General features: G+C 42.9%; 1 protein-coding gene across 1 annotated transcript; it reads right to left on the reverse strand.

Annotated features, from left to right (window-relative positions):
• Positions 1-5345: 5345 nt before the first annotated feature.
• SLC15A1 (solute carrier family 15 member 1) lies at positions 5346-27519 on the reverse strand. The gene is made up of 23 exons (XM_065740811.1): positions 27447-27519; positions 25124-25155; positions 22229-22313; positions 22003-22144; positions 20533-20652; positions 20270-20369; positions 19941-20031; positions 18591-18674; positions 17328-17410; positions 16437-16523; positions 15762-15851; positions 14519-14563; positions 14373-14405; positions 14157-14245; positions 12611-12692; positions 10992-11117; positions 9525-9674; positions 9027-9076; positions 8560-8667; positions 8326-8422; positions 7763-7909; positions 6862-6969; positions 5346-5872 (listed from the first exon to the last, which is right to left on the reverse strand). Exons 1-23 carry the CDS (start codon positions 27448-27450, stop codon positions 5681-5683), a joined length of 2145 nt encoding a protein of 714 aa, XP_065596883.1. The 5' UTR covers positions 27451-27519; the 3' UTR covers positions 5346-5680.
• Between the last annotated feature and the right edge of the window lie 346 nt (positions 27520-27865).

A 27865-nucleotide genomic window follows, 5' to 3' on the forward strand; every position in this document is an offset into this window, starting at 1 on the left:
TGGACATCACTAGACTTTTGGGTTTTGCTGTTCCTGGGTAGCGTATCTGCTCCTAAGCCCATGACATGTCTTCAGTTCCCGTATTTATCAGGGACTGCTTCCAGTAACTTATTTCCACAAGCAATTTTCTCACAGAGCAAGCTTGGCTTGCATTTTAATGCAGCTCTAAGTTTGCATTTATTTGTGTTTATGAAAATAAAAAACAAAATAATTGTCACCTGTTCCTTACTAGAGCATGAAGTTTGTTGTTTTTTTAATTATTATTTTTATTTTTTTACACAAAGACATGTAATCGTGTTCTGCAAATTAAACAAAGGAATAAGCACTGTCAAAGTATGTGTACTTGTGATGTAAAAACATTTAGAGTGTTAGTAAGCCATGTTTTTGGTTTTTAACCTACTTCTGCCAAAATCATTTCTAAAGCGTCTCAGTTTGCTTTTAAAATTAAGCTTCAGGCTTCCAAGAAGTCTGTGGAAGGACAGGGGCAAATTATTGCTCTGGGCTTTAACTGCTGACAGTGCCCCTCCCGATATCTATCTCCTTTAGCACCTCAATCCTTGCTCCTAGTGAAGGCTTGGATAGAGGTGCCCCATGAGTTTCCATCCAGCAACTCTCCCTATCTCCTTCTGTCCCAAAGCTTTGGAGCAGATTGTCCCAAAGCAGCCTTTCCCATGCTGTTTCAGACTGTAATACCAGGGCTATCCAAGTGTCTCCTCCTAGCAGCCCTGCCTCTCTCTCAGAGCTCTCTCATCCTCTGAGACACTCATGGCCAGCTTGGGTGGGGCCCTGGGCAGCCTGAGCTGGTGGGTGGCAGCCCTGCCCACTGCACGGGGTTGGGCCTGGGTGTGCTCTCAGGTCCCTTCCAACTTAAGTCACTCTTCTGTGATGATTGTATGACCCAAGTCACAACCTGCTGCAAATCTCTTTTGCTTTGAAGATGGCTCCCAAGTCCAGCCACTCCAGGCTCTGCTCACAGCCCTTGACCCTAAAGATCACAGGGTATAGCTCAAAATGTGCTTCTGCAGGTACTTGAGAAGACTTCATTGAGGAAAGTTCAGAGTTTAGAAATACAAAACTGACTGTTTGGGAATGAGGTGCTCTTCCAGCAGCCTCCCTTCATGGAAGCAGCTCCTAGCTTCCCTTCTAGCAGCCAGCCACCATCTAGGGAAGATAGGTATCTACAAAACGCAGCCATTATGGCTTTCTTTTTAAAGAAATGAGATGGGCAAGTAGGTTATACAACGGGCCAACAGCATGGGAAGCCTCCTGGGAGGTAGGAATCCAACACTGATTCACCCTTTGTCTGGACTGAGTGCAAATTCAACCTGAATTCTGTATCCGTGAAATAGCCTGCAATCTGTTGCTGGAGCAGCCATACACACCTATATAGGGTGGCGTTTTCTCTCAGGATGAGTCTGCTGCTCCCACAGGAATGAACTGTGCTGTGTCTGAGTGACATTTTTCTTGGTTGCAGAATGGCTGCTCTTACCAAACAAGCTTGTGGCTGAGCTTTTTGGCAGGATTAACGTCCAGTAGTTAATTCCTGCATTTTTTGTCATCATTTCAAGTAGGAGTGTTGGGTCTTGGGGTATGGCCAGGTTTAAACATCAGCATCAAAACTTGTATAATTCTGTACAGGATTTGGTTGGTTTTAACAGCTTTTTCAAAATTGTAAGAAGACTGCAGATGTAACTTCTGACAGCACCACCAGAGATCATCGCTTGACTAAATCAGCTGCCCCATCATCTTCTAAGCACAAGTCTTTGGAGCACAGGTCTGATGCAGAGCAGTTGAGGGAAAAGGGATTATTTAGTCTGGAGAAAAGGAGGCGCAGGGGAGACCTTATTTCTCTCTACAGTGACCTGAAAGGGTGTTGTGGTGAGGTGAGGGTCAGCCTCTACTCCTGCATAACTAGCAATAGGATGAGAAGGAATAGCCATAAGTTGCATCATTGGAAGTTCAGGTTACACAGCAGGAAAAATTTCTTCTCCAAAAGAGTGGACGGGTGCTGGAATGGGCTGCCCATGGAGGTGGTTGAGTCAGAGTCCCTGGAAACATTCAAGAAACTTTTAGATGTTGTACTGAGGGACATGGTTAGTGGGGAAATATTGGTGGTAGTTGGACTGGATGATCTGGGAGGTCTTTTCCAACCTTGGTGATTCTTGGAAAAAAAGCAACAGAGATATATTCACCAGGTGCTTTTTGTAGAATAGCATAGAATTAGGGATAACCAGTGAAAGATCATTAAGGAACCATGCAAGGGGCTCTTTGCTGCACCAGATTCTGTCACCGCGCTTTTCCAGCCACTTGCATGTAGTCTTCTGCCATCTGGTGGCTGCAAACGACGAGCGGGTGCCAGCAGGCAGAGCGTGCTCCTGGCCGCAGCGGGCTGGAATCCAGTGTCTGGGCCATAGAATTAGGGAAGCGGTGCAAGGGGTCTGGAGTTCACGAAAAACGTTAAACAAAAGGAGAAAATGGTTGCGTATTTTATTCCTATTAGTACTAGCGAGAATGAGTAGTCAGAGTGTATGGACAAAAAGACCAACCTGGACACAAAAACAAAGGCCTCATTCCCGTGCTCATCCAGGCCACCGATGGCTCTGACTTGGGTGAACTGCAGCAGTGACTTCCATCCCTGCCCTTCCACATGTGGGAACACATTGCACCACAAGATGTGCTCAGTGTCCTTAATTCAGTTTGGTGCTCACAGCATTGATCCCGGCACCCTGCTGAGGTACAGCACCGGCCTGAAGCAGCCGTGCCAACTGAATTAACCTTTACTTGTGACGTTTTTGCAAGATAAGACCTTTAGGAAATAGGACTCCCATCTAAGTTGAGACAGTTCCAATTCTTAATACCGAGGAAGCATAACATAGCTCCTGGACTCCTGATTTTAGAAAAGTTCATTATAATAAAGTCAAGTCATTTTCCCAACTGCAAGGAGTGAATGTTCAGTACGAAGTAAAAAAGGTCTATCTGGGCTATAACAGAAAGAAATTGTTTCAGATGTGCACTGTCATCAGCTGAATCTCAGAGGAGGAGGACATGCAGTTTCACATGGGCAGGCAGCTGAGATTTCACCTTAATCTCATCAGGGTTTTATCTGCTGCTCACAGCAGACACAGGTCAGACGAGGGGTGGTGACAGCAGATAGAGAGCAAGTGCTGCAAAAGGGCCCTGCTCTGCTTTGCTTCTGGCTCTTGCATCATATTTGTGCATTTTTTATTTAGCTACACAGCCTCCTAGCCCCAGGCTGTATTTCCTCTTCACTTCCAAAATGCAGCCTGTCATTACCCAAGACAGCCACTTTCACCAGAAGAGTCTCCTTATGACTGCTTCAGGTCTTACAGCCATTTTGGCATTTCAGGGAAAGCCAGCTTTTTCTTTCCAGTGCATCTAGCCTAGCCAAGGCAAGGCTGTGAGACTGAGCTCTGCACTAAGTAGGATTCCTTAAGGATGCACTAACTGTAGCAATGCACAGGGACATCACTGTGACAAAAAATACCATCTAGTTTCTACAAGCTGTCCCATTGCACAAACGCTCTGGGATCTGCATCTCACTGAAGAAAACCCCTCACAAAAGCATTTGTGGTTTGGCCATGTCTGCTGCCCAAGAAAGCAGTGATGAAGACTACGCAGCAAAGAACACAGTAGTGCCTGTTTCTGCACTGGCCTCACCACACTGCCAATGCCCTCCCTCCCTTTCATCCAAGCTCATTCTGTACTCAGCTCCTCAAGCTCTCCACACTGATCAAGTAGCTACCTCAGACCCTCTTCCCCAGCAACAGCCCAGCCCCAAGCTTTCCTGCTGGTGCCTTGTGGCCATGATGTTGCTGAGATCCTCCAGGTGATTGGTAGGTGCCAGCAGAGGGAGGCCCCTGGTCTTGCACATCTTCTTAAAGTTTCTCTCATAACATTGCACAGCCTGTTCTGTTTGGACTTAGAGCTTTAACTCTATGTTAGCTTTTTCCAGTCTTTTTTTTCCCCAGCTGCTAACCTGAGCAATGCAGTCTGTTCAGAAGAACTTGAGTGAATCCAGGAAGATGTCCCCAGGGGTCATAACAAGTAGTAGGAGACAACCTCGAAGCAGTGCAGTATGTATGCAACATCAGCAAGGGTGCAGGTATACACATCCCTACATCCACCTGGTCAGACACAAGGCACAAATTTGACTGCTGGAACAGATTTAAAAAAATGCAAGAGTGGTGAATTAAGTATTTTTTGTTTGAAATACAGAACCACACTGCTGTCTGACAACGAGAACTGAAATTAGAATGATTGATTTTTAATTGGATTGATTTTATCGTACCATCTCTGTGACAGAAGACGACCCTCCAAGCAGCCTGGTAGTCCAGACAGCAGCATGCAAATCTGAACACTGACAGACTTAGACATAAATCTTACCTCTGTAGTCTTCAAAACTAAAACACTCGATTCCAGTCCAAGGGATGATTCCTTTTGCATGGCTTCAGGACACGCTGTCACAGCAATGCCAACAAGGGCTGCCCAGGCTTCTGCATGAGCTGTCCTCAGAGGGCCTCCTGGCGACAGAGTGTTGGGACTGTGCTAGGAGCAGGAGGAGGCCCACTACTTCATGTCCATGGAAAAGGCTCTCCAGGATCACCTTACAGCACAGTGGACTCACGGAGAGATGGAGGAGAAGAGCACTTTGTGCAGGACTTGTTATGGGACCAGTGATGGGGAAAGGTGGATGTCAGTATGGTTTGGAGAGGAGCAAGCATGGGAAAATAAAGAGGTGACAGGATAGAAAGAGCCAGCTACATGTAAAGAAGTTGCTGGTGAGTGTGCTTGCCTGGCCGTGCTCTGGGCCTGGTCAGCACAGCCTCTCACACCTTTTTAAGTTCAATTTCTAAACATTTTTGTGGGTGAGGCACACAGTATTCCACATGCGTGTGTGTGGACGGAGATCCATGCAACTGTAAGTCATACTCTTACACTGCTTTCAGTATTTTGTTACAACACAAGTTTTATTCCTGTTGGTTATTCTAAATATAATTTGCCATTGTCTGTTCACCTCAGTGGACACCTCATTAACACATTTAATTAAGAACATACCAATGGGCAATTACCAATAGGCACATAAAGCACATCACAGAGCATGTCCAGGTTACTGCTATGTGGAGCGCAGACATTTTAATCTGAGAAATCCAAGAGCTTTTCTCCCATTATCCTTAAGGACATACAAAAGAATTTAAGGCATATGTGACCTGCTTTCAAGTAACAGTGAGGATAGAAGGGTCATGCAGACAGTTTGGCTTCAATTACTATTTCTTGGCAACATCGTTATTCCCTTCCTCCTCATCCCCCCCCACCCCCCTCCCCATGTTATAAAATTGAAATACAGTATAAAAATACATCTTTTCAGAGTGTCTAATAGTGCCAAGTGCAATTTCAGTATTTTAATGCTATGGTATTGAGCTTGAGGTACATTCTAAGAGTGCAAATTCTGCAGGAGTTTCCTCATGATGCCATCTTGTGTACAAGAGATTAATCATTTCCTCTTGCTCCACAAGAGGCTGTATTTTAAGTCAGAACATCTTTTCTTAGCCTCTCCAATGAGGTATATTACACCCAGAGATGTCAGCAATACCCTGATTCCTCTTATTGCAGGGACAGTTAGTGGGCTACCATGATTTACAAGTGCTCTTGAATACACCTTCTACATCCGAGAGACAGCTTCAGATTCTTTTTCATACGAGTTCGGATCCTGTTTTATTTGTTTCTTCTTTTCTTCCTCATCGAGTTGGGCTTCAACCTCATTTGGATCGATGTATGTATAAAAATATGCCATGACAGAAAAAATAATGCAAACTGCAAACAGCAAGGCAGCAAAAAGAACGTACTCTGCCCACTGGAAAAACGAACAAACAGACAAACACAGAAGTATAATTTAGCCATTGGCAGTTATTCTTCCAAAGAATTACACCATTCTACTGTTTGCAAGGAGTGAGGTTAATTCCAAATGTGGAACTGAGCACACACAAGTACTGCATGTCTTGGAGGACTAAATATTGGCTGTGTTTCTCTGGACCACAGTAGAGAGGGAGACTAGTAACTCTAGTTTCAAAGCACTCTATCTGAAAACCCTCAACAGCTGCATTTCACACTCTCTCTGGTTACTTCAGCTGAAACCAGGACTGACAGACCTGTTTCAAAGACAGGCTCTTTCCTCTCTGAAACATCATCCTGTTTGATTCACTAGGGAGTGTCACAAGTAACCTGAGGAAGATTTGTCCAAGTGTGCTTCACCAGAATGACTGCTTTCATGCCTTAAGGAATGAGGTTTGAAACCAGTGGAGCCAGAAGAAAGAAGGGACGTGGCAAGGCTGAGGTATGCAGGTGAAGGTTGATTAGCAGTGAGCAGAAGTTTCAGAATTTAGCCCCAAATCTCAGCTCAGAAGCTCACACCCAGACTTTCCACACCATGAGAAGCAGTCTATCGCACCATCAGACTGTTCGCCAAGTGAAAGAGCCTGACAGAGCAAGAGCTAAGAGTGGCAAACAACTGATGCAAAGGGTAGAAGCCTGTGTTAAAGTAATATGTTGAAGCTTTTTTTTTGTTTTGTTTTTAAGAAGTTTCTTCAATCCAAGTAGTATAAAGATTCATAACTCAGTTGCTTACATACTCTGAAGGGACCATCCAGTCAAGCACAAATTCTACAACAGACTGGTAGGCTCTTCTAGCTTAGCCTCATGCATTCCAGTTATAAACATGAATCCACTGCAATACCTGATGTTCCAGAGTTATGGCTGAGGATTATCAGCCATATGACTCCCCCTCATATAGAGCCACTTTCTGATAGTGCAATACAGAGGCTTGCTGACTGCCTGTGCACTTACCTGCTCACTCAGTTTGGATGCTCCAGCCACGATAAGGACAATTATGTTACCAACAGCCACCGTTAGCAGCCATCCTGCCTGCAGCACTGACTTCATATTAGATGGGGCCTACAGGAGGAAAGCAGTTAATTTTAGTCACACTGCTAACACTTTCTGACAGTTACAGCATTTTTCACATTATAACAAACACTGATTCTCCATGGGGGGAGGCGGAATTATTTACTTGTTTATTTTAATTGTTAGACCTCAACAGATCTCAAGAAGGCTTTGAGGAACTAGCACTTTCTAATTAATGCTAAAACACTTTTTATACTGTGTACAGTAAGTAGCAGGCTCATTTTACATTTGGCTATCTCACTTGGTACACACTAAATGAAGAAAAGGACTGCTTCATAGCCAAGCAAGCCACAACTTATGTTCTCATAACTGCAGGAGATACTCAGAATTAAGGGAAGAAACACAGAGGTAGTAATACAAATTGAAGTTAGAAGACACAGGAATTTAAAGTGTATAAATTGCAGCCAATGACTGCAAGGGAAAAAAAACTGAAGTGGAGCAACCTTGATGGGCTCAGTTTATAGCTGAGGGGTCTCTAATTTGGTTTTACAGCAACTATTCCATTTATTTTCAATGGAAAGTCACATGTGGTGACTTGAAAACTGGTGACCAAATCTTCAAGTGATAAAGCATAGCTCCGTGGAAAACACAGCGCTAATGAAACAAGGCCATTTTGCACCTGCCTGTAAGTCCTGCCTGGGGGTTCTAGAGAACACTGTTCAACAAAGCAAAGATGTAGAACCGCCTTTTAAGAACAAGAAGTCTCAGCAGATCTCCATTTGCAGAGGTTAGAGGCTTCAGAGTCCTGAGCTAACACGTGAGGGATCTGAAGAGCAAAGCCTACCTGTGAGTATGAAAACTCCAGCCCAGTGACAGAGAAGACTACTTCTCCACATGTAAGGATGAAATACTGAGGGATCTGCCAAGCCATGTGGACTGTATTGGGTTGGATATCTTCAATGTATCTTAATTGAGTAACGTTGTCATTACACTGAAAGTAAAAGAAAAAAAAGATGCATTAGGAACAAGATTCTGCACACCAGAGGCATTCTAAACAGTGCTATATCATCTATATAATCATACATAAAGTTCTGTGAGAGTAAAATGGATTGTGTATGAAGCACCACACAGTATGTAAAGAAATGCAATTATTTCACACCAGAATTCATGTGAATACTTAGTGTCAAGCAGGGCTAAGGATTTAAAGCCATTGGTGATGATTATGATCTTTTTTGCAGTTTATCATTATCATGCTCATCATTATCTTTGCTAGTGAAGTATTTATGTTCAGACAGTTTAACATAAGAGTTATATGTTTAATTAAGGGCAAGAGGAGTAAGTGTTCAAGTGTTTCTCAATTAAAGAATATTAAAATGGAAAACTATTGTCCGTTCAACAGCAACTCACCTGATTAATTACGATTGTAAAAGCACCACCATATCCAAGTGCCTCTGAAGTAGCTTTGCAATTAGTGGAACCTGTAGTAACTACTATATCATCTGTTCTGAAGGAAGGAAACAACAATCCATGTGTATAGAGAATGTTGTGCATTATGTAAAATAAAATGTTCTATCCCTTTTTCCCAGGGTCAAGTATGTCTATTTCTTTCAGTGGTTAGGTTAAGGTAAGGGATGTGCTTACCTTCCTCCTGGAAAAGGACTGTAATTACTGATACTTGTCTCTTCCAGCATTCCAAAATTCGTGTCACCCATAGTGATGTTGATTGTCTGAGGCAAATTATTTACAAATCTTTAAAATATAAGAACGATCAATACTTCGGTTAGCGTTTCAAAGAATGCAGGCTTTACTTCATGTTTTGGCAGTACAGCAATTCAAAAGAAGGTAGACATCGTCTATAACAAAAAATTCTAAGCAGAATGAAACCTACTTCCGAGATTTAGCTAAGGTATGCTCAAAATAGATATGTACAATAGCTCAGATAGATTTTATTCTGGAAGTTCCTACACCCCCTAAACCTCTGAGAGAGGTGACCAGAGGTGTCCAAATCTACAGTTTAGAAAATGACGTTAAACAAGAAGTGTACCCCAAGAAAAAGACTGAAGAAGAAGCCACACCACTGAAAAGCTGAGGAGCAAAATGAATTTTACCTGACTAGATTCTTTCCTTCTTCTGGTTTTGATGTGAAATTATCAGACCGCTGGTGGAAGAGACCATTAGTCAAGACACTTCATTGGCATCACTGAACAGCTTAAACGTGCACTATTACATACAATTGAGTATTAACAGAGGTTTCAAAGCAAGATTCCAGAGCTTATCTTTAGGTTCCTGATAGGAAACTCCTACTACAAAATTCTTTCAGAGCACACATGTAAAACTTGGCAAAACAGGAACTGTCAAGTTAGGTTGGTCAGATACTGGTGAATTTTTTTGTTGTTTTGTTTGCTTTGGGTTTTTTTTAGCCCAGCATCCTGCCCTGATCTTTACAGTTCAATCTCACTGGTACAATTTTCCCTCAGGCAGCAGAGAGAATGAGAGAGAAAGCAAAAAAAGAAACACTACCCAGAGCTTGTCCTCCGAGCTTCCCACACTCCACACGGAGAATTGCTATGACATTAACATTGTTCTTAGGATTTAGGTAGACTCACCAAGCTAGAAACAATGCCTGTTGCTGCATTCTTAATGGTGACAGTATGCGTGTTGCTGCTTGTTGAGTCGATAATTTCACTTCCATTTTCACTTCCAAAGTTTATGATTACAGATTTTAACTGAGAAGTCTCAAACATCCTGTAGCCTGTCTACAAAAAAGACAAATTGCTGTGAATTCCCACGTCATGGCATTTGTCTCTACCTTTGAGTAAATGCCAAATTTTGAGGATCCAAATTTTACAGAGGTGGTACATCCAAAGTAACAGAGATTGTGAGCAACTCCTGACTTCAGTTTGAGTTGTCTTTTCTACACCAGACACTGATTTTGCTTTATTGATTATTCTTCCCCTTACACAAACCTCAAAGCAATACACGCTTCCTCCAAGCATTGTGGGAAAGCGGTACTTTTTCCTGCGTATTTCTTTCTTCAGATAAACCAGGCTTACTATTACCAAGCAAAATTCTGTTTAGCAACAGAGACAGCTCTAGCAGAAACCATTTTCCAAATGGTAACACTTCCTACAAGATGCTGATGCAAACTGCATTTTCAGCATAACATAAGTTACCATTGCCAGGGTACACAGTTTAGATACTCTAACTACTCTTCACAAGCATGGAATGTGATACACCTTTAATAATAAATTAGCACGTTTATTTAAAAAAATAATCTTTGCTTTATAGGTGCATAGCACAATTCAAAACATCTGGAGGATGTCCACAGTAGGGGGTGGAGTATTTTGCACCCTTCATTTTCAGGTGTTCATCATGGTTAGATCAACTCCGCATCAGGATGCAGCATGGGCACCCTTATCTTCTCCCCCACTCCCACATGGGTTTCCATGTTGGCTGTATCTGGAGGAGTGTGGAACAGGGCTTCTCTTCTATGGAAACAGGATAGCAGACTACCACAGAATGTGCTGGTAAAACTTCCTTGCATTCATTATTAAAAAGATCCATTGGCTCCACTGCGTTTTGCTGTCAGTAGAGCTAACAATCAAAACTGTGCTGTAAAGGACCCTGCAAGGGTTCTCTAACAGCAAAATCTGGAGTTCAAGTGAGGTAGCCACAGAAACATCTCCCACTTCACATAAGTGATCACTTACAGTAAGAGCAGTGACTTCCTAGGCCTGGATGGATTTTTTTCTATTATTACTTAAAGGAATAGTAGTTCTTACTGTTAAGACACGGCATCTTTTTAGTAAGAGTGAAATTTTCAAATAATTGAAAGCCAGTATTTGGTATATTACTAATACATTAGCTAATACTTTGTAGAGTATTGAAATAGGTACTACTTCTTTATTCACTGTATGCTTTTAGTAACAACTCATTCCTCAACATTTAAAATGAACAGAAGGAAAACAAACAAACAAAAAACTAGAAAATAATCAATTTTCAACCATTAGTTAAGAACCACTTTGACTTGCTATTCCAATTTGACTTGCTATTCCCCACCTCCCCTTACTTACCGACCCCATAGGAGGAACAGTCACGTTCTGAAGATCAGGCAGAAATGTAACATCTGCATTGCTGTTACCTAGATTTATTATTTTGATTTGGGACTGTCCAGCTGCAGGGAAAACTGGGAGAGTTTTCTGTAGGAAAGAAAGAAGTAAATCAGTGCTCTATCCTAAGTCCCTTGAAGGATGTACTGTAGTTACTATGCTCTCACTTATCTCATTTTGAAGATTAGCATTTGCCTGATGATTTGTGGTTGTCTGTCATAAGAATGCAACTTTAATCATGTTCTAGTCACTAGCCTCAAAGCTTCCTGACTGTTTCTCCTTCACAATGCTTCCATGTTCCTCTTCTTGCAGAGTGCTGCCCTGCACTACCACTCAGCAGTTCAGGGGACAGGCTTTTTCCCATGTCCTATGGGAGTATGGGTTTCTGAATTTCTTTATGCCATGTTGTGACTTGTTTTCCCAGCTGCTCAGCTGGCCAGAAGCACACACATGCACTATGCAGCCCAAAGAAACTGAACAACTTCTGGAGAAACCACTCTCCACCCAATCTAACAGTAAGTAGCTTCTGCTCTTAAGCTCTCTCAAGAGCTTCACGTATTTCAATTCTGCCTCAACCTGCCTGTACTTCGGTCTTTTTCACTCTCATTAGGTACAGTCACACAGCTAAAAGAGGTCTAGACCTTCCTTTCTGCAGGTTGCTCCCATGCAACAATCTGGAAATTCACCAGCTACGACCAAGCTTCTGCCCAGTGTGAGTACATATTTATGTACAGCTCTCATTCTTTGAACAAGGCTCTCAGGATGTGTCCTGTTGTAGGCCAGATGCTTTGCTCTCCACTAGAAGACAGAGGTGAATATAAGGCAGCAATCACCAAATAGTGATCACCCCATTCCTCACAAAACTTATATAAGATGTGAGCAGCTCATCTTGATAGAGCGCAAAGAAAGGTGGACACTTTGGGATGGCAATTCAGATCTTGGGATGCAGTTATCACTTCCCAGAGGTGTCGCTGACTCCCCATCTACGAAGAAAACCTACATCTTTTACATCCTTTAAGCACGACATCTCCCTTTGAAGCGAGAAAACCTAGATGTGCCAAGTCCTGCCTCCTTAAACAGGTGTCATAAAATCATCTTTGCTCATGGTGTGGTGATGCTTCCCAGGCTGTGGCAAATCACACTTCACCTCCAGTTTAGATGTCAAAAGAGATCAGAGACACAAAGCAGCTTCCTGTTAGGGAAAATCTCTGTTTTTCAGCTTTTAGTCTCAGCTTAAAGACCTGAGGCTGCCTTTAATGCATGATATATCATAACAGTAGATGAGGTGTTTTGCAGGATGGTGATTAGCACTGTAATATAACTGCTTATGATCTCACAGAATCACAGAAGTACAGAAATGTAGGGGTTGGAGGGGACCTCTAGAGATGTCTAGTCCAACACCCCTTGCCAAAGCAGGCTAAGATACTTTTACATTTTCCCTCCCTCTACTTCTGTGTGCACATACTTATTCCTAATTTAAAAGTGTTCTACACACAATGTTTGACTCATTTTCACCTTAAAAAGACTATTCTGCATTAACAACAAAGTATTAGAATTCCGTGTGTGCACCTGGCTGCACTTACATCTATTTGCACTTGCAGAAGGGCAGCGGCAATGAAAGCCAGGCCAGCAAGGAACATGCCAACAGTCATCTTCCTCAGGGGCCTAGGGCACCAACAAAACATATATGTAAGTTAAGACAAACATTTGATTCAAAGCTTCAACTGTTACTTTTATTCTCCATAGTGGGAAATTAATAGGGCGACAAATAAATTATCACCACTTGAAGGGCAGAGGTTGCTAGCATTTAGCTACCCTGTGTAGAGTTCAGAGTTACACTACTGGGAAATTAAGTTTCCTGCAACATCTCAACCTGCTGCTCTGCATCTGGTTGGCTCTTTCCTAAGATTAACCATCATCTAAACAAAGTCGTTCTTGGTTTCCACATTGGAACTGGAAAAGTCAACAGACAGAAAAAAGCCATCCAGGTATCATTGATAGTTCAGAAAACGATGAAAAGGCAAAGTTACACCTTGTACAAAAGGGTAGTAACTCGTGCCTGTATTGCAATGCTTAAATCAAATATTGAAAAGAGCAAATCAGGGAAATATGCTGAATTAGGATGCAGCTACTAACATTCAGTTAAGCTGTAAGGATGAATGTAAGGTAGCTATTTTATTTATGGGATCAATTGTCTGATGCAGAACATCTACTAACGAAGGGGATGCTTCCAGCACAGCACACTCCCACTGATTATTTCATAACTGGATGGAAAAATAGGATTGCATCTTAGAGCTTCATATACTTTATTCTAAGAAATATATTCTGCACATAAAGAAATACGAAGATAAATGTGATGATACAGTCGGGTTCATTACAGGGGATAAATGTTGGGAACCCAGGGAATGAAAAAGCTTGTGTGTCAGGAACACAGAGCAGTGTGCTGAGCAGCTGGTTGCTGAAAGATTGAGCCACTCCTGTAGCAGATCTACCCAAGCTCAAGGGAAGCCAAGTCCCGAAGCATCACTGGTGCTGACAGAAGTCAAGAAACCAGTAGATTTCCTTCCTCTTGTTCAGTTTGGTGAGCCTTTTCCACCCCTCCTGCTTGCAAATGTTGGCCAGTTCATTGCCAGTAAAAAAAGTAACATGCAATACCCTCTAAAACTGGCTCACTAAACACTTTCTGTGTGAAAACACCTCCCTGTGACTGAAGGGAAAATACATCTGGACCCAGGTAGTTTTTAGCTCAGAAGGTATCACATGCTAAAGATTATGTTGTGTTTCTTCTTATGATGCTTGGCAGGAGAGGAGTGTGTTAGACGTGGGGAAGTGGAAAACATTAATGGTAGATAGCATCTCTTTTGCAGTCAAAGCATTTTGACCTCACCTTGAGGAGAAACCGCATTATCACTTTGCTATTAAATTCTGCTCCTCTGGTCTGTTGGTGCCTTTGTTTACCACTCCAAGTTCTTCTATTATTATTATGCTTTAAATATTAACCCCACTTTAAATACTATATTGTTTTTCTCTTCACTGGAAAAGCTTGCTTTTGTTTAGGGCCAGAAGAGCATCTTAAAGAAACCACTAAAATGAGCCTCTGCTGAACTCAGGTTAAATGCATCAACTTACGTAAAATTGATCTTGCATTTCTGGATTAAAGGATAAATCACAGCATCTACAACTGGGACCATTATAACAATCAGGATTGGATTGACAGTCTGTTAAAGATGAACATAAAAAGAAAAAAACTAAGTATTTGTCAAAGTCCTTTTTTGTGAAAGGCAATAATGTACATATATCATCTTTGGGAAGTACTTAGGTTTGTCAAGTTGGAGATTGCTATACCTGCATCTGGTCTGGCTGAATCTGAAGAGCTCCCTGGTGGGGAAAAAAACAACAACAACATAAAATAGTCGTTAGTATTATGACAACAAATAAAACAGGTATGAAAGGTAAATTTTAGGAGAAAAAAAGTAATAAAAGTAACCTACAAAGTTTCCATCCATCGTTGTGGCTTGCAGTGTCCATCTTGATCCCTTGACAGAAGAAGAGAGAGTTAAACTCCATGGTTAATAAGTCTCCCAAATTTCCTCTTGAATTGTTTTCATAAGTAAAGTGTTTGGAAAGGTGGACAGTGTCATAAAAACAGAGATAGCTTGCTACAGGAAAATTAATGTTTGAACAAAGTGATCTTCATGGTCCATTTCACTTTATTTACTAGCTTCAAGAGATCATGAAAAATAATACTCAGGAAAGGAAACAAGCACAGATGCCACACTTGGAGCCTCACCATGACTGCCAGCACATGCTTCTCTCATCTGTCACTGCAGGAGATGAGCCAGAGTGGCCCTGCAGAGCTGGCACGTGCTGTGCATGGCTGTCAGCCCGGTGCTTGCAGCCCATGGCCTCAACCTGCTGCTCCTTACTGCAGCACCGGACCCCACTGCCTTCCATCCCTCTGCCCAAAAAACTTTCCCATGCTGACAGCCAACCTCCAGCCCCAGCCCAGGGGGGAGACAAGTTGTATCATTGCACCTGCAGCTTCTGCACTTGTGCTGCACTGTTGTCTGGGGCAGGAGCAGGAGGAATACGAAGGAATGTCACAGCAGGTCACGTTCGTAGTTACAGCTCATTGGTACTAAAGCATAATTGCTGGTGGACTGCAGAACGTAGTACACTCTGCCTTACAGAGAGCTGATTCTCTCAGATACCCTCCTAAATTCATACTGCAGTACTTAACTATGAAAACTTGCTTTCCTGGGTCCTGAGCACTCTGTCCAAACCAATGGGAATTAGAGGCTTATACTTCAAGATGTGAGGCGTCTGTAACAAATAGGAGGAATTAAGCAGGCTGACTTGCACCTCATCTCTCTGGTTCTTCAGAGCTGTTACACAAAGACACCACACTGAACCTCAGCTGACAGCAAAGATTTGGAATAAGGAAAGATGTAGGCTACTGTTCCATCTTCCACGTGCTGGCTGATAAGACCTGGAGAAGCCTCAGTCACTGAATCACTCCTGGGAATGCCCAGATAAATCAGTTGTCTGCTCTTGGACTACAGGACATTGTGTGAGAGCTGACTCAGAGAAACCTCAGTGCATCATAATTGGGCTAAAGAATTTGCAGAGAAGTACTTCCCACCCTCACACAATGATCTTTTTAGGTCCAGTGCCTCTGGAACACGTAGCAATAGGACACAGCTAGTACTGCAATGCAGAGCATTTCTACTTTACCTGCTGGTCAAAAAGTGCCCAGAACATGGGGAGAGGGATGTAAAGGAAGAGCACCTTCAGCACCATCTTGGTCTGAACAATCAGTCGTTTCTGTTGATAAGGGAAATTACAAAAAAGGAATCAGTGAAAATCCCGACATTTCTTCTGCAATTCGCAGCGCAGCAGCAGGTGGAGACATGAGACCTCTCATGCAGTGTGGGTGTTACCAGAACTTCTGCCGATTTCTGTTAAAAAACACCAGGATGAGGTGCCAATTAAAGGGGATGCTGACAGCAGAAAAATCTGTGCCTCCTGGCATGCCCGCACTGCAATGGCAGCAGATGTAGCTCTGCACTGCTCTGTTTTCCTGGTAGGTTTCAGCAGCATTGCTTAGGAGGCATCTGAATGACAAGGAACTGTGGTATGCATTTCATGCGTGAGAATTACACACAAGCAAAAGTAAAATAAAGAGAAGAGGCTGAGATTTGTGCTGACACTGACAGAAGTGCAGGGTGTGTAGGGTGCAGGGAGCAAAGGACACAGCTAGGGGACTATGGGACATAAGCCATTAACTTGTATACAATCAAGAGATGCTTAAGTTATTAACCCAGCTCCCAAGGCAATGGATCGGAGCAGACAGCACAGGAACTGGGGCCAGGGGGTGCTGAGGGACAGCAGAGCTCACACAGTGCTTACATCATACTTCTCGCTTGCCCAGTCTAGCCAGTGCTCTCTTTTGGGATACTCTTTGCTGCGATGCCGAAACCTGTTTTTAATGGCAAACTGGAGAGAGACCATTAGAGTTTTGTTTAATAACATAAAAATATTTGTAATAACATAAGCTGTTTTATAGCTGTATATATATATATATATATGTTAAAAGTGATACTTCTGCTTCTAGTACTCCTCTTTAGAGAGTGCCAGGGGTGACCTCTGTTACCTGCTGCAAGCACTGGAAGGAATAGTTCATTTAAGCAATGGCCAAAGGCACACACAGAGATTTGGTTTGGGCAGTGTTTCTAGGACAAGCAATGGTCTGGGCTATAACAGCCTCACAGGTATGCTTGGAGAATGAGGAAGGCCCTCAATGAGAAAAGTGCCCTGATCTCAAAGTTGAGACACTGCCAAGTTTGGGCTATGCAGAGCTAAGAAAGCAAATTTAGCTCCCTTCCTCAAAGGTTTGCACTGCTATATAATCCCCCAACCTCCTTAATACAGTGGAGATCGATATGCTCTGCATTGTAAACAATGAATTCTTTCAGTAGCTCAGATAAGTGTGCTAAGATATGCTACTGCCTCTTTTCTTCACTCAGATGAACACATACTTTCCTGCCTCCATATAAGGCTGCATAAATGTACATGAATGAGCAAAGGGACAACTCCCAGAAGGTGGGATAAGCTTTCACACATTGTTAACATCTTGCTTTGTTTTCTGTGTGTATAAAGTGAGACAAATAAAGACAACTGAAAAAGTGATCTAAATTTGGAGGTGTCAGTAAGAAGTCTTCTGGAAGGAAAAGAGTTTTCCTCGTACAATGTCAGAATTCTGCTCTACGCGTGAGTACTGAGCAGCTTGGAAGTACTTACTCCAATGCATTTACAAACTTGAACCATTATATTGCCTTGCGGTTGAACTTTTTTGTACATTCCACTTCCAGCCACGAACACAACTGCAGAAAGCAAGCAGAAGGGAGTTCGTGGTTAATTGAAAACAATGGCAAAGGATTTAGCGTGAAAAACATGAGTAAGTAGTTGCATCAAGTTGGGAGTAAACCCTGCGAGGAGTAATGAGCATGACTATTGCCATATTACTATACAGATCAAAGTAAATTTATATATTATCATACATTATAATCAATTATACAAATCAAATTAATAAATATCAGCAGATTACTACTATTAAAGATGCAGGACTATACCCCGATACTCTTGGGGTTAAGTGGCTGTTCTTGGTGGGACGTGAGTTATGGTCAAAGCAACAGCCACTCTGAATCTGCTCCTTGGCCTTGCTGCACTTAAATAAGAACAAGAGCCCAGGATACTGTATGTCACATCATGCAGGGACACGTGAGGTGTCACCTGAGCCACAGCATTTGTCACTATTCCCTCAGCTCCCACATGCAGACACGTTCCCCAGCCTCACCCTCCCACGTGCTGTGAAGGCGTGGGCTAACACGAGCAGCCACCATCTCCCTGGGCTGGGTGACTGATAAGACAGTGACAGCAGAGCTGGCAGCCCACCTGGGTGCCAGGTCCAGGAGGAGACATGACCAGGAGAAACACTACAGCAGACACCAGCCATACCATTAGGAATAAAGAAAGATAATAAAATACAACCTCCAAAATCTGCTAATGTAAGCATCAGTTTCTTGCTCTTTGTATGGCAGCTGAAAGGCTCAAGGAGCAATCTGCAGTGCAGCTAGTAAAAATATACCACTTTGATAAACACTGGCATACTAGTGTGATATTTCACTAGTAAAAGGACAATTACCATGCACAGTTCACTATCTTGGACTATGAACAGTTTATGAAAACTGCATTTTCTGAGCTTTCATCCTACATTCAGAGGACCTTTTATTTACATAATCTATCACGACAAGCAATTTAGACAGTATATTACGACTATTTCAGTTTAATTGCGCCTCGGCTCCACCAGTCTCTCCTTTTAAAGAGGGAACATTTTGAGTCAGTCTGCCCTCCCTCCAGAAAAGTTTCACAAGTCACATAGTGCAGAAACAAGCAGATACCTCTAGAGATTGATACTTGCAGATTTCAACTACTTTCTCATGATTCAGAAATCACAATCACCTCATCACAGCAAGCAAGCAAGCTGGAAACGGTTCAACTTACTTAATGAAACAGCCATGAGAGCAGCAGGAACTCCAAATGCCAGTGGGTAGCACTGCTGTTTGCTGTGAATGCCACATTCTTGAGCTGAAGGTATAAATTAATGTTAGATAAAAATCCCAGAGACTTCTGAAAATTTTTCACATAGACTTTCCATTCCTTTCTTTCAAGGAAAAAAAGTCTCTGTTGACAACTGACAAGGTGGATGATCACTATGCAGTTTGACTCATGTTACTGAGAAGGGGAATAATGTATCACAGAAATCTTTGAGTGGTAGAGGTTGGAAGGGACCTCTGGTCCCACTCCCTGCTCAATCAGGGCTATTCAAGGTCTCCAAGAAGAGAGACTCTCTCTGGGATAATGTCTGGGTAACTGTGCCAGTGTGTTTTCAGTAAGAAAAAAATAGCTTGCAGCTATTAATGTTTTGATTTAATTATGTATCTTTCTTCTTTTTTTTTTTTTTTTTTAATTCTAGCTACAGAAAGTAATGGTACAGCTTCCCTCAATCAAATTTGCTAGTTTTTCCACAGCAGTTTTCACCCAGTATCATCATGGAAGCAAACCAGGTGTTGTGTCATCTGCATGTCTTCTTCTGCCTTGGGAAATAACAGAATTTGCATTAAGCAAACACCTAACACACTTCCAGTTCCAGAAGCTTTTCCATTCAGCCGCCATCAAGGAATCCAAGGGTTAGAATTTCAGCCCAGTGCATTAGGATTATTCCAGAGCTTGCATTGTTTTCTCACTTTTGAGAAGAACAGTCTTTCTCAAACTCATGTCAACGCATTGTTGCCTTGTAATAAGCTTGTAATAAAAATCCATACAGATGAGTGACTTGATCTGCCTTATATTTTGGACTGTGCCGTTCATTATAAGCAGAAGGTAAACCATCCTTGTACACTGATTGTACAAAAACATGATTTATCACGTGGATCAGGGTATTTGCACATTCATAAATGCTTCTATACTTAATCTGGGCACACTTTAGAAAGAATCACCTTCAGTTCCAAAGCAGAACACTCTCCCTTCTTACCAAACAATACAACATCAAGCAACAGTTTTAAAGGCATTGGAAGAGGTGCAGTATTGGTACTTCTATGGAATTAAAACACATGTTAGCCACAGAATTTGTGATGGCTTGAGCATACCTCTTCAGGATCAGAAGTACTAGATCTGAAAGTGATTCAGATTGGAAACTCTCTTTCGCTAAGTACTTCATTCTTGAGAACTTGGAAGACGTACAAGAAAACTTGGAGGCTGAATTTCCTGCTATTTTTAGCCTGTATAGTTCACATGCCAACACTCATCCCTTATTACTATTTAACTACTTTATGAATAAAGGCGTGGGCTTACCTCTGAGAATTGGAGTGACTACAGTAGATATGAGACTTCCAGCATTAATGGCCAAATAAAAGAAAGAGAAGAATCTACGTCTTTGTTTTTCCTACAGTAAGACAAAAATGGTTTTCAAGAGTGGTTTTAGAAAGGAGCAATCAGAATCATTTTAGTTAGCTTAGACTGGACCAGTTTAGTTTGTACAGTTCGAAACAAATGATCATCTATCTTCTTTACCCACGAAGCACTACGATAAAGCACTTTTCTAGATATGTATTTTATTATATTACTATGTAATAGCCAAGCTTTAGCAAAAATACACGCATGACTGAAAATCTGGATGATACCTGATGATCTTCAAACTGATCCCCACCAAATGCTGCCACACAAGGTTTGATCCCACCAGTTCCAATTGCAATGAGAATCAAGCCAGTCAAAGACAGTCCACTGGGATAAAGTAGAAAAAAAGAACAAAAAAGAACAAAAGAAATAATTTTGCTATCATAGTTAAAGTTTTATATGAAAATCTGATTGCAAGACAGTTGAAATGCAAGTAGCATAAGTAGTCCACCCACCAACCTGGAGAACATGCATATACAAGGCAACTCACATGTGCACAGCAATATTATCAGGATTGCCATCTCTGTTTTGATCTGTCATGTCGTTTATGGAGCTTACAGCCATGACTGCCTGCCCAATTGTATAGACAATGGACAGGGAGACGATAGTCCTGTTATAAAGAGAAAAGATAAACTTTTACATACGTTGACAACTAAATGTTTCTACATACACATTATTGATGCAGACTTCTGCTTATTCACATAACCTTACTTAACTAAGCAAGGCAAGATGACAAACAGGCTCTCTAAACATCACTAGGTTATGGGAGATACTTAAATCTTCAGTGGTTACCATTTAACCACCAGCTCAATATAATGCCGTTATCATATTTCACATACAGTGAAGTACAAATTGACTTCTCTACAATTTACACTAATCTTAATATTGCTTAAATATTCTCTATGGTTTTTTTTTTTCTCTTTTTCCTTCATGCAGCTTAAATATATTTTAAAGACAAAAGCTCTCCTAGAGATTGTGAAGGCAATATTACAAAATCACCATGCCTCCCATGCCTTTAGTGTCCATTCTTCTTCCTCGTATGGAAGAACAGGCTCCATTCAAACTCTGCTGGAAATCAAGTACTTGGCTGTAGTTCATCTTTCAGATTCTTCTGAAAGAGGTCCCAAAGGGAATGCAGCCCACAGTAATAAAGGTCAAAGCTCACAGGTCTAGGATAACCCAGATATGTTTGATGAAAGCCTCACAACAAGCTTGGAGCTCCCTGGTATGAGAGTAGCAGAGGAAAAGCTCACTTGATCAGGTTCTTCTTCAAAGCATGCCATCTAAACTAAGGGATACACATACATTCCATCTACAAGGCATCAAACTGTTTGCAGAGACATCACTGATCAGACCAGCTACAAAGAGCACACCTGGCACTGATAGAGATCTGGTCTCCCAGAGGCCATCAGCCTGGCAGAAGACCACGCAACCTGCAGACAACCAGCTCCAAGAACGGCCTCATCTCTAATCTCTGGCAGACCTTTAGACAGCATTCTTCACTCACAGCCCTCAATAAAACTCTTTACTGAGCTTTTTCTGGTAAAGTAAACACTATTAGAATAGTGACATTTATAATACGAGCAAGACTGGGTTGTTAAAAGTAATTTGGCTATATTTCAAAGCACTTCATTCAGCATTATTTCTCTGAGCAACTGCATGCACACAGAAGTAGTTCATAACTTAAGAATGTTCTAGTTCAGTAAAACCTCCCACTGACCCAAGTCAGTACTGAAATTACAAAATGCTTTAGAATATATGCTAGAAGTCTCAATACCATATAGCATAGTATTTCATTATTTCAATGGCTACTTGCAGTTGTTAAGCTTAACAGATGAGCAGAACAGTAACTTTGGTAACTCCTTTTGCAGCTTCAGATCTGGGGGAAAAACAAGATCCTGGGGTATATTGGTTTGAGTTTGTTGTTTGTTCACTTTCTGAGGGAGGAGTAAGCACTCACTTAAATTTTCCCAGCCATGAGTCTGCAATGAGAGCTCCCAAGATGGGAGTCAAGTAGCACAGAGCAACGAACGTGTGGTAGATGGCTGTAGAAAAGTTGTCATCCCAGCGCAGGAAGTACTTGAAATACAAAACAAGTACAGCTGTAGGAAGAAAAGAGCAGGTTACAAACCAGAGCCAGAGCTGGGTGGCAGTACAGACAGGGAAACACAGGTCTTGGGGTGTACCTCGCATGCCATAGTAGGAGAACCTCTCGCAGAACTCATTGATGACGATGAAAAAGATGCTCAAGGGGTACCCAAAACAGCTCAGCTGGAGACAAAAGACAGCAGGAGCTCAGAGCTGTGCAGCAGAGACTGCCATGGTGTGCAGTGCCCCACTGCTTAAGCAAGCTCCAGCCTCTGCTGGAGCAGCTGCGTGCTTGGGGTGAGGAAGCTGCGTGAGCTGAGGTGGGAGGAATAAGAATCTATTCCCATTTTCCCCTCCCAGTACTCCAATCTCACACTTCCCATCTTCCCTTCACACGACATCTTTATCAAGGCTTAATTTGACTACCAACTATTGTGCTTCCCACACCTGAAATCTTAAGCACTCACAGTAATTTACACTGGTAATCAAAGAAGCAAAAAGCCAGCAGTTTTGGAAAAGAAATCCCAAGTCCTATCAGCACAAGGAAATGAGAAGCCTGGCACTACTGTTAAATACCACCAGTTAGGACAAACATTTAAACATTTCCTTCAAACCAGTCTCAGGAAAGCTTCATATCCTTCCAAGTTCTCTGCTAGACAAATAATCCTTCATTTCTTGCCTATAAAACTGACTTTACTCCTAAACAAAAACTGCATGGCACTAACTGCCAGATTTCCTGTTCCCTCACTTGCTGCGATGGACATTCGCAGGGTTGCTACAATGCAACTTAGGACACAGTTCTTGCCGATTGTGACAGAGGAGAAAAGCACCCACCAGTTGCAAACTGACCCTAATCAGTAGAATTGGAAATTAAATTTCTGACTATGTGCTTTTCTTAGTGGGTGAGCATATGGTCTGACCTTCAGGTGAACTTCTCTAATTTTCAGGTGGTCCTGCTATGTAAAGCCAGGAGGGGCACTCAATGATTCTTACAGAGCCCTTCCAACTTGGGGTATTCTATGATTCTGTATGATAACATTTCTATTAAAGTTACTGGAAATGCAAGTTGACATAATTCCTTACATCATACTTTTTAAAGGGTTTAATTCTACAAGTTGCAAGAATTAGATTTTTAATAAGCCTCAGGACTTTGTAGCCAAAATGATACTAATCAACATCCACTTCAGTGATCCACTCAGATCTGTAAAGATCAGCTCTAATATATTCAAAAATATGTACAAAATTATTTATATAAATAATTTTTTTCTGCATAATTTTTACCTGTAGATTCAGTTCTAAGAAACTTTATCTGGGTATGATCAGAGTGACAGCTAGGAACAGTGGAATAATAAATTTTTACAAGGGCTTGAAAGTCCAGGAGCTATCTGATTATAGCATCCAAGAGCCAAGTAAAGCAGATATTTAAAAGTTTCACAGAACTGTAGGGGTTGGAAGGGACTTCCAGAGATCACTGAGTCCAACCCCCTGCCACAGCAGCTCCCTAGCCCAGGTTGCACAGGTAGGCGTCCAGGCGGGTCTGGAACGTCTCCAGAGAAGGAGACTCCACCACCTCTCTGTGCAGCTGTGCCACTGCTCCCTCACTGCACTGGGAAGAAGTAGTAACAAATAAATGTGTACACTTGAGCTGTCTGAAAATGAAAGAAAAAGCAATGCATATTTGAAGAACTGACAGTAACTAGTTGAGGGGTGTAAGACACCTCATAGGTGAAATGAATGCAATACAAGAACCACAGACAATGAAAAGTATGACATTATTTGTCTTAATGTTGTGAGAGTTTAGAAGTTATTACTCCATATTTGAAAGGAAAGAAACCTGATATGGGGAAATCCTGCCTGACTTGGGTAAATCAGAGAGCTCGTATCACCAGCAGATTCTGGACAAAGGTTTAATGAGCAACACAGCACGTAACAAAACTAGTGTGCTCCAATATGCTTTTTGTAAAAATTACAAGTGAAATTAAAGTAGAAGTGGTGAGAGTATCACTGACTCTAGCATGGCTCAGCCATGAGGACGACCGAGCAGCCCAAACTGCTGTCTCCTTGATTGTTGCTATGTGTGTTTTACCCACGGTTTGGCAAACAAACTTCATCCAAAGAATCTGACATCAGCCAAACAATCAGAGAAGGCCATGCAAACATCTGTGCTGCCACACTGCAAACCAGGGAGGGGAAGAAGTCTAGTTTGGGAGAACAACTGCCTTTAAAAGGTCAGCAGTGGAGCATGAGTGCTGCTCCAGAGGCAGCTGATGGGGAACCATCAGGAAGGTTTGTCTCAGCACCTATTAGATGTGCCTTCATTCATTACACATGTGCATGCACACATCTACTGACAATTGCTGTGATCCCCACGTCCAGAAAGCACACAGTCCACCACAGAAGAGGTCACAACCCAGAAGCTGCGTTTTATTTTAAACACTCAGTAACATTCCTCTGCCCTGAGAATCCCAGGCTCAGGTCTGGCACCACCCAACTGCACACCCTTGGCTTCAGCTACTGAGGAAGCTGTGAGAAATCTGCAGGGAAAGCCTGCATGGTAAAGCCTTGAAAGATAAACTCAAGGCTGCAGACAGACATAGGACTGCCAAGAGGTATTGTTAACAAGGAAGAAGGCCACAAGCAGAGCCAGCAGGTGCTGACAGCTCAGTGACAGTGAGGATGAGCTCCAGGGACCCTCCCCCCCCAGCTGATATCTATGTGGCCAAAGGCTCTTCAGCTTCTTATCAGGGTGGTGAGTGTGCCAACACTTAGCTGGGGTGTAGGGAGCTGCCAGGCTACCTGCTGTTTGTGTTGGCCAGTAACTCATTACTTTACATGTAAAGAATATTTATCTTATGTTTACTGGGTGTTGGGTTTTTTTTATTATTATTTTGATATTTTTATTATTACTGCTTTTTACTGAGCTGAGTTTATCCAAAGTAACCCAGGGAGCAAGCACAGCAACTCACTATAGCATAAGAAAGAGCAATACTTACCAGTGATGGGCCCTTACTCTTACTTTTTGCAGCTGTGGGGAGGAAAGGAAAAAAAACAATACACATGTTAATGGAAACTGAGTCAGACTTCTTTAAAGCCGAAGAGAAGCATGGGAAAAGCTCACCTTCAAATCAAGCACTGTTCATTAACAACACACACACACTTAAGAAGATAAGTAAATTTTCAGTCAGAGGGATTTACGGTGTGAAAAGACTATTGAAAAACTTGATATCCTTTTGTTGATCAGGCTAAAGTTAGCTAAAGCTTATGTTCACATAAGCTGCCAGGGAAACATGGAAAAGGACTGATGGGGCCAAGCTCTGCCTTCACTGTGGAGAACACTCCCACAGAGGTGGATGCTGAGTCCTGTCCATCACTCAGACCTAACAAGCACAGAGCACACAGCCCAACTGGCTGCCATCTGGAGATGGATCTGGAGGGCTCTGCGAGCACCATCCATCAGGACATACTTGGCTGAGCTTGTATTAGCCCAGAGGAAGGCCAGCACCCACACGGTGGATGTCAGCATTTCCTAGAGCACTGCATGAACACGTTCATTATCATTAAGATAAGGCCAAGAACAAGATGTGAACTTTGAAATCCCTGCCTGCAAAATAAGTGAGCCCATAATAGATCCCTATAAGAAAAATATGTTTGCTAACAGTTTGGTCCATAGTTCAGAACAGATGAGAACAGCTGACAGTAACACTATGGTGTTTGGCACGATACTTTTATAAAGCTTTTTTTGAAAACTTAGGAATCAAATAATCGATTCTTTCCTTCGCTGGATAGCTGTCTTCATGGGAAAGACAGAATATTATGTTATGAGGGTAACTCAAGAATGTGTTTCCTAAAACTCAAGTAACATCCAAAAAGCACCAACTTCAGGGCACATGCAAATACCAGATTGTCAAAGGTACTGTCAGCATCCCCCAGACAACTCATGCAAGCAGATATATGGAAGAGAGATAAGAATTAGTTATAGTCTTCCTAACTCCTTGCCTATTTCTGCTTTTTGGTGCTTCCAGAACATGTGTGCTGTAACACACGGAACAGCAGCCTGAGCAGCTTGCTCCAAGCCATTACCTAAGCCCTGTGTAAAAAAAATAAATCATATTAACAATTATAATTATGGAACTTGTAGGTGGCTGTATTCTTTCCTTGCTAGAGGGTGAAATTATCACCTCTGCATGAAATCTTCCAGAAGCGTTTTCCAGAGAACACTGGTGGACTCCGTTTTCAGGACAGGTATTTGTCAGCTAGTTTGACTTTATTCCTCTTGTGCTGACATACTGTAAAACATTGTTTACAAATATATACATACACACACCTACGAATCTTCAATTCTATACAGAATATGACATCATATATATAAGTACAATGTACTATATAAGCGGTGTTATGGCAGATAGCCAACATTTCAACATAGGAATCTAAACTGTCCAAGCAACTCCAAGTATGAGGCAGTCTGAGGGACAGACCTCAAAAAGAGAAGGGCACTCAGTGTTCTGCACCAACTTCAGTGACAGATCTGGGATTTGTGAGCAGCATGTCAGTGCACTCCCTCTTCAGGAGGAGCTTCAGTAACTCTCATCCTCCCTCCACAAAGAACAAGCCCTAGAACTATTCCTTTCCACTATAAGCAGCCACACACTTCATTTCCTTGAGATACTGAGGTATTTTTGACCAGCCCATGAGAGTAGCAACAAGGGATGCTGCTACTTCACAGCCCTCACGTGGCTGAGCCTCTGCCTGCTCCTGGAGCAGCCTCACAAGGATGCTGCTGCCCCCAGGACCAGCAGCCACAGACACTCTTCCAGAAAGAGACCAACACACTAAAACAAGCCCATAGCACAGCAAGCCTGATGCTACATGGGCACATAGAGGGAGATTCTCCCTCCCTGGGGTCCCACCCTCTTCCCCAGCAGGAGGGTGGGACCCACGCGTCCTTGGGGCAAGCTCTGCCTGCTCATCTCTACTAATGCAGGTCAGCCCGAACGGGCTGCAGTGACACCGGTCTTGCTGGGCACTACACACTGGGTATCCCACGGTAGGGGGTCGGACTTGCCAGGAGCCCTGCACTGGCCTTGCAGGGTACCCCACGTTGAGCACCCTGCGCTGGTTTCGTTGGGCATCTCACACTGGGAGCCCAGGCAGCCTGGATGACCGGCTGCACGGGATGGGCTCTGCTCCTAACTGGAGCTGCCAGTCGCTCTCCCGTGCACCCCAAACCACGGAACAACCCAAACCCTGCCAAACTCCCTCCGCAAAAGGGAAGAACACCGCGCTCGACCCTCCCCGCACGCCCATCCCCGCACCTACCCATGGGGCCGGCGCGATGCGGGCGGCCGCGAGGGACGGAGGGACAGAAGGGCGGACAGAGAGCGGGCAGCGGGACAGGAGGAGGAGGAAAAGGGAGATGGGGGCGGCCGGGATTTAAGGCGGCTCTGCGGGGCCCCCGCCCCGGCCGGTCCCGGCACCGCCCGCAGCCGCGCAGGTGCGGGAGGGGCGCGGGGCGACTGTGGGAAGGAGCCCGCCCTTGGCCCAGAGCTGCCCGACGGGGTTTCGAGATGTTGGACGGGGCCCTGCTTGCCAAGGGGTTTGTCTGGGACAGGGTTTGGGGGCTTTGTTTATTTTCTGCGCGTTTTGTTCCGTTGGGTTTGGGGTGGATTAGGGAAGCTGCACGGCGCCGAGGTTTAGAGGCGCTCAGAGTGCAGAAACAGCAAAACATCAGTCGGTGG

Source organism: Cyrtonyx montezumae, unplaced genomic scaffold (assembly GCF_038088225.1).
Source record: "Cyrtonyx montezumae isolate F1298 unplaced genomic scaffold, pur_monq_1.0 scaffold_3, whole genome shotgun sequence".
Taxonomy (NCBI): Eukaryota; Metazoa; Chordata; class Aves; order Galliformes; family Odontophoridae; genus Cyrtonyx; species Cyrtonyx montezumae.